The 7,891-nt window shown below is 31.3% G+C and overlaps 1 protein-coding gene across 1 annotated transcript; it reads right to left on the reverse strand.

Moving 5' to 3' along the window:
- Positions 1 to 1,603: 1,603 nt before the first annotated feature.
- Positions 1,604 to 4,504, reverse strand: LOC145599026 (4-coumarate--CoA ligase-like 6). Its single transcript, XM_081655437.1, has 6 exons — positions 3,411 to 4,504; positions 2,726 to 2,918; positions 2,370 to 2,515; positions 2,213 to 2,280; positions 1,844 to 1,946; positions 1,604 to 1,733 (listed from the first exon to the last, which is right to left on the reverse strand). Exons 1-6 carry the CDS (start codon positions 4,497 to 4,499, stop codon positions 1,611 to 1,613), a joined length of 1,722 nt encoding a protein of 573 aa, XP_081511563.1. The 5' UTR covers positions 4,500 to 4,504; the 3' UTR covers positions 1,604 to 1,610.
- Positions 4,505 to 7,891: the final 3,387 nt, after the last annotated feature.

Genomic DNA, 7,891 nt, shown 5'->3' on the forward strand with positions numbered 1-7,891 from the left:
TTTTTTTTTTTTTTTTTTTTTGTAATGAATACAATGTATGTGGTATGTGCTTTTAAGTTATCAACTTTTTATATTAAATCAATGATCATCTTACACAATAATTTTTTAGAGCAAGTAATTGCGATATATAAAATAGGATGAGTGATTACTGGTTAAAATTATGTCAATAGTGCTAGTGTTAATTACTTAGCCAACTTTGAAGTATAATAGAAGAAGAATTGATAATGTTGAGGGCAATTTTGGACTCTTGGAGGATCGTCAATTGGTCATGACTCATGCTATTCATTGGAGAACAGGAGTGGGGGTTATTTGCGAATATCAACTTTCGTGGTTTAGCTTAGCTTAAGCTTGGCTAGTGTACAATAGCTTTTTGTTTTGCATTATTTGTCTTTTATTTAAGTGTAACAAGTTGCTCAACACATTTTTTACATTATATTTATTTATAAACTCCCTTTATGTTTAAATTAAAGAAATGTTTTGACTTTTTGCACTATTTATCTAATTCACTTTGACTAATGTTTGTAATTTATACATAAGAATAAATATAGTGTTGTAGGGAGTACTTGTTGGAATCGTCTCGATTATTAGTTTATTCTTCCACCAACCCTACATCTATTATATTTTATTATGAAGTACAAGTAGGTCATATTATTCTTCCTAAAACTCCGCCTATAGTCAAATCTAAGTATTAAATTGTGGGAACATTGTTGGAATGTAAGTTTCCAACAGTACATGCAACAGTAATATCCAAATTACTGACAAAACATGATTGATTTGCATGTGTCTGAACTCTGAATTGTTATAAGAAAAGCAAATGACTGGCTGGCCCAATGCATGATGGGCCAGTGCAGGGATGCAAACAATTTTGCAAAGTTTTGGGAAGGTTGCCCAACAACTTTAAGCCTCAATTTTTAGTCTTGTGAACAATGTAATCAATCGATAATGTCGTTTGTCTTCCACTTTAAATATTTTTACTACTCCGTAGTTAATTACTTAATTTGATTTATATTGAATTGAAATTATTTAGACAAATTATATTTTGACTTTCTAATAGTTTTTTTTACTTTACGAAGCAATTGATAGATATTATATTAGATAATATTGTATTTGTCATAGATTTAGGATACATTTTGTATATTATGATTTATGATAATAATCATGCACTCATTTTGTGTGTTTTTTTTTAGTGTCTTTACTTGACTTTTTTTTACTATGCATCTACACACCACTTTGATCAAGAATTGTGACTTACATATAACTATATAAGTTTAAACCATAGTCATATACTCATATGATTACTTGTTAAAATCGTTTCCATGTATGTTTTTCGAATATCAACTTTTTATGAAATATTACCTATAACGAAAATTCGCATTAGCAAATGTGACGGTGAAATAAATGGACTTAAAAGGAGAAGAAAAAAAAGACTACAACTTTTAGCGCAATTTGCTAATCAAATGTTGATTACTCTGTAAATTAATATCATACAAGAAACTGTTTTCTTGAAAAATGAGGATCAAATTACACTTGATGAGCTAAATCATCAAGCAAATAATATGACACAAAACCAAAAATGATCACAGTTTCTTTCAGTCTAATTTACAGATATACTAGAGCTTAGAACTGTTGGAAGGCAGTAAGTTCTTCAAATTTCTCCTTAGTACTTTCCCTGCTACTGATTTCGGTATAGAATTCACAAACACCACTTCCCTCACTTTCTTGTGTGGCGCTACCTGCAACAACTTAATACAATTAGCATCGATCACCTTAATGTTCCTTCATACAAATAATATGTAACGGAGGTAGTATAATGTTTAAGGAAAGAGTGTTATTAAATATTAACCGTGTCTGCAACGTATTTGACAATGTCGTTCCTAGACAGTAAGCTTCCTGGCTTCTTCACCACAAACGCCACCGGTATCTCCCCAGCTTTGTCATCAGCAACACTGGAGACAGTAATGTTATACAAATGTTACATATACTTCTTCACCACAAATGTAATTCAGATCAGATCATTTGTTTGTTTTTGATAATGTCGTAAATTATGACAATGACAGAAATATTGATACTATGTTGTTAATTGGATATCTCTAGTAATACTTTGATATAAGTGAATGGACATTAGAGATTTCAATTATATGCACAATTTCTTAGTGAATAATAATACTCCGTACTTCATAGTAGTTTAGGCGTACTCGTATATAGAACATACCCAGTAACAGCAACATCAGCTATTTCAGGATGGGACATCAGTATAGTTTCTAGATCAGCAGGAGCAATCTGTAATTAGAAATTTGAAAGAAACCCGAATTCCTGTTAGACTAAAATTTAACAGTAAAAAGCTCTAGTTAAGTTAAGTATGTATATACCTGAAAGCCCTTATACTTGATGATATCCTTCAATCGATCAATAACGTATATGTAACCATCATTGTCAAAATACACTATGTCCCCAGTAAACAGCCAACCATTTTCGTCGATTGTTTGTCTTGTAGCCTCTGTGTTGTTGTAATATCCTGTAATTCACATACATCATCAGGCCTGTTATGATCGTGTAAGAAATGCACGTACTTAATTCCGTATGAACAACACCTATGATATATACGTGGCTCAAATACTCGTGTTAGTCATAGGTATGTTCATACATGTCCAAAGTTTAAGATTCCAAATGTTCGTTTAGTAAAATTATGTAGTGTATATTAGATGAATGGCGGTGTGTCACGTACCTTTCATGATACCAGGACCGCGGAGTAACAGTTCTCCAGCCTTCCCGGTTGGCATGCAAGAACCTGTATTGCAATTAACTACTTTTGCTTCCATATTAGGAGCCAAGAGGCCTATTGAAGTGTACTTGTGAGTTTTTCCTGGTGCATTGAACCCTCGAGTTCCTACTGCTGTTGTCTCAGTCATGCCATAACCCTGCATAATGTTATTCACTAGATAATTTATTTGCACCTCAAGTCACAAGTTTATTACAATAGTGATTAAAAAACTTATTCATGAATCCATTTTCAAAGCAAAATTAACCCCAACATAAGATTCAGTTTTTATGATACATTCTTTCGTGTATGACTAATTACAAGATTATGTTACCAAATGACCCTGTCATATAGGTTGGTATATGAGTCAAACTTTATTCAAAATTCAATAATCTAAGAGATGAACGCCTAATGTTACCCTTATTACGTCACAAAATCCCCAAAATGCCCTCATATATTCAACTATTTATAAAAAAAAAATTCTTTTTGCCCCCATCTTAAAGATAGCTTTATCATCACGTAATACAAAACTAAAAGAAATAAAACACACAATGAAAAGTGAGTAGAACAATCAATACTATTCGTAGTACAAATAAATGCCATAGTGGCCCATATGAATCAATTACAGTACTCCGTAATAAAGTAGACATACCTGAATAAAATCAACAGTAGGGAAAGTGTGCAAGAAATCAGCAAGAATTTTAGTAGTTAAAGGGGCAGCACCACAAGAAACCTGCTTCAAACTGCACAACTGACTAGCCCCAAAAACACCACCTAAACTCTTAGCTTTTGCTGTCAATGCTCCCAAAATAGGTGGAACAAGAGGAAAATGTGTCACCTTAAACTTATCAATCACTTTCACAACCTCATTTATATCAAATTTTGTCATCACAACTATGCTAGTTCCCAAAGAAATCAAACCAACTCCAAATAATGCAAGCCCATAAACATGAAACATTGGCATAACACCCAAATATACATTTTTTTCATGATCCATTATTTCTTTATATTGTGATGCTTCAAATCTTACAAATAACTCCAATGTTGCTATAAGATTTCTATGTGTAAGCATAACACCTTTGCTTGCACCACTCGTACCGGATGAATACAGAATTGCTGCTGTATCATCTTGGTTGATTTTAGGGGGTAAAAATTGAGTCTTTTCATGAATTTTACCAAAAATGAGGTTGGAAAACATAGGAAATTTCTGGGTTTCTTCTGTAATGACATTTGTAGGAACTTGAATGATTTTTAGGCCTAAAGATGATAACTTTTCAGCATTTTCAGGCAGAGTAAAGGCTAATTTTGCATGACTGCTAAGTGTTTGTTTTTTTGCCTCAGAGAAAGAAGACAGAGGATTCATGGGTGTAACAATGGCACCCAGATAAACAATACCCAGAAAAATTATTGGAAAATATATTGAATTTGGTAGAAAAATTAATACAACATCACCCTTAGAAATCCCCATTTGGTGGAGCCCACATGCCATGGATTTAACAAGAGGAAAAAGTTCAGAATATGGGATTGAAAACCCAGAAGAAGAATCAACAAGAACAGAGTTGTTGACTCCATTTTTATGGTAAGAGAAAATGTGAGAAACAATGTCAAGAAATGGGGTTTTAGGGAGATTAATTTTGGGATGTTTACTGCTGTAAATTCCTGTTTCAGGGGAAAACCAAGATTTGTATTGAATTTCTGGGTTTTTGATGGTTTGATGATGAGTGCTGATGGTTTCTGCCATTTTTTTTTTTTTTCCTGTTGTCAGAAAAATAAAAAAACTAAAATTTTGTTGGGAGAATGGAATGTGTGAAATGTAGGATGTTTTGAGTGTTTTTAAAGAGTTCTGAGGCCTAATAAATGCTTTCGCCCCCGAGCCTGATCCGGATTGAATTTGGATTAGTTGAATCGAGTCTAATCTAATCTAATATGCTCTGGTTTAATTCACGAGTGATTACCCTCGAGATATTAAATTAAAATACAAAATACGGAGTACTACGTAGCCAATAATGTTTTATTCACTTGACATTTATACTCAAGAGATACTATATACGGAGTAAATAAATTGGTTCACATAACATATTCACATTTATAATTTGGCAGATTCACGTTAATTGTAAATTGTTTTTGTAACTGTAATCCTTCTTGAAGAATGTGAGGGTGCACAATTGGTACCAAGTAGATATCTTGACAGTGTGACACTCTTGAATAACAAGGTTGCGGGGGATTCACCCCTGACTATGTTGCCTTTTGAATTCAACGGCAAAATTTGTTACTTTATGACTTCTCTTTAAAACATTTTTGTTGGATTTTGGTGTAGAGGGAAAAAATCAGAAAACACGCGATTTTATTTCAATATCAACGAACACATTTAATGAGTTTATAAATATAAGTTTTCAATTGATACTTATGTACTCCCTCCGTGTTTTTTTTAATGACACACTTTCCATTTTTGTTGGATTTTGGTGTAGAGGGAGAAAATCAGAAAACGACGCGATTTTATTTCAATATCAACGAACACATTTAATGAGTTTATATACATAAGTTTTCAATTGATATTTATGTACTCGTAAGTTTTATCTGTGAGATACGAGTGATTAATCTTTGACCATTAATAGATTGCCATACGACATCATTATCTATAGCAATTATCACTCTGTATATCTAGGTAAACGATACTTTAAGAGATTAACATGAAATGCTTTATCCAATTTACTATTTTGTAGTATTATTACTTATCACTTTTTCTGCATGTAAAAAAACAGTGATGTTCCAACCATAAAAAAAAAATTCGGTTACTCAAAAATAAAAATCATAGATGTATAATGTCATTGAAATATTAGAATGGCAAATCTTTGTTTTTTTCAAATATTACACAACGTATCTATAATTTTCAAAGAAACAACTACTCCATGTGATTATTTATATTCATGGTGCAAGTAATGAATTGATTGGTATAAATTGGTGTTGCCAGTCTTCTCAATATGTTGGAACTCTAGGAAGCACTCCTAATAAATTGATTGGTATGACTGCTATGCCATATCAAACGTGATTCATGTAACTCTATGAATTTATACGTCCAACTTTAATTTCAAATGGACTAGTAGTAGCCTTATATGTGGTTCAACTTTAATCGGATTATTTTATTATAACGTTTACATGGGTCGATTTTTATTTATTTAATTTTTTTTTTTAATTTTTTTTAAAAAAAATATATTAGCCATTCGGGTGATGAATCACAATAATTCTTACTCAATTTCTGTTTCACTGTATGTCTACATTGCAAGAAGGTAAACAACAAAATTTGTCTTACATCAAATATTGACAAGAAAATGACTAGCATTAAAAAAATTGTCTTACACCTAATATTATATGTACAGTTTAAGATCAAATAAAACATACTATCCTTGCACTGTGTATAAGTCACGTACATATGAGAACAAAATATATAAGTTCCAATGATTAAAAAGACAAGTGTTGCAAATTTGTCTTACATCAAATATTGACAAGAAAATGACTAGCATTAAAAAAATTGTCTTACACCTAATATTATATGTACGGTTTAAGATCAAATAAAACATACTATCCTTGCACTGTGTATAAATCACGTACATATGAGAACAAAATATATAAGTTCCAATGATTAAAAAGACAAGTGTTGCAATTAATCAGAAACACGAGCTATTTACTGAGTATCAAGGTATAGGTAGTTGGAAACAAGAATGAAATAGTGCACCGCACTTCAAGCATCTCAAAATCTGAAATTTGATTAATTTTGGTTGACGGAAGGTGGAAGCATCTCTGAGTCTTGCAAAGAAAAACTAGTAAAGTGCATAATTTAGCTGGCTTTGCGGCATGTGAAGAACTCAATAAGAATGATGATGCCATTATATGTTGACCTTTTAAAAGTCAAAACTATTGCGTAATAAACATTTCTTTATTTTCTACTAACATGAAACACTAACCCCAAATTCAAGGATCTAAAAATCTAACCTAATACAGCATATAATATGTTCATTCTTCATAGTCTTTAAATACTATTAGACTAGTAGTTGTGCAATGCTTAGCTTGTATATTGTACTCTCCCGCGCAACTCAAGTTTATAGTTGCCTAGTGGATTTCTCCTCATTTAGATCATCAACGTACCCTACAATTATAAAAAGTGGGCATTTAAAAAAACGGAAGATATAGCATTTTTGTAAATAATTTGAATGTTGACAGCGGTACTGTAATCCTTAGTATAGTCAGATTGTAACGTTATTGTTACTTTGGGGTGTAATGGTAATATAAATGTTTGATGGTGAACTATTTTGTTCGTTCCGCATAAAAAATACAGTATGTTTCAAGTCTAATCAAGTGTAAATATAAGATAAAACCAGAATAGTTAAATCTACTACTCCATAAGTTAAGTTCAAATATAAATGTATTGAATGACATCTCTTCCCTTTGGCCAATCGGTGGATCCTGCTTATTGTCAATCTATCTCTAATTCTCTCATCCTCACTCATAACACATGCTCAATTGTTTTTGTATAAAATAAAAATTGTTATAATAATAGTACCGTTTCCCCAACATCTATAAATGTATATTATTGAATTATTGTTGCATTTAAGTTTCTTGTTTCCAAGGGCTCATGTCAAGCTTAATAAGAAAAAAACTTAATAAAAAAAAAAAGGTCTTTTAGAAGAAAAAAAAATAAAAAGAAAAAGAAAAAAAAGAAAAAGAGATTATTTTTTTATTTGTTTAAATATTGAATTTAAATAATGAAGCAAGTGTCTCCCTATGGTGGAGTCGTTAATTTTTGTTAGTTAAGGGCTTGTTTGGCATCGTTTTTAGTTTTTAGTTTTCTGTTTTTTGAAAACCAAAAACAGGAAACAAGAAAAAGGTGTTCTCACTTTTTTGTTGTCAGTTTTCAAAATTATTATAATTTTAATAAGTTTGACTAATTTTTAATTCATTAAATGACATACGTAGTATATCATATAATTTTAAAAATCAAAAAACTAAAAAACAGAAAACCACAATGATGTCAAACGAACCCTTAGTTGTTTGTTTATGTTTAGGGTTTGTTTGTTTATGTTTAAGGTTTGTTTGTGTGATAAGGTGATCATCTTTTGCCCTACTGTTAGTTCATTG

The sequence above is a fragment of the Chenopodium album genome, chromosome 20 (assembly GCF_948465745.1).
Source record: "Chenopodium album chromosome 20, dcCheAlbu1.1, whole genome shotgun sequence".
Classification (NCBI taxonomy): Eukaryota; Viridiplantae; Streptophyta; class Magnoliopsida; order Caryophyllales; family Amaranthaceae; genus Chenopodium; species Chenopodium album.

Excerpts from the sequence above, each read along its gene's own strand:
- LOC145599026 (XM_081655437.1), bottom strand. The coding sequence starts at position 4,499 with ATGGCAGAAACCATCAGCACTCATCATCAAACCATCAAAAACCCAGAA. Across the intron at positions 2,516-2,725 it reads CGGTCCTGGTATCATGAAAG|GATATTACAACAACACAGAG; the intron begins GTACGTGACACA and ends TGTGAATTACAG. Across the intron at positions 2,281-2,369 it reads TCAAGTATAAGGGCTTTCAG|ATTGCTCCTGCTGATCTAGA; the intron begins GTATATACATAC and ends TTCTAATTACAG.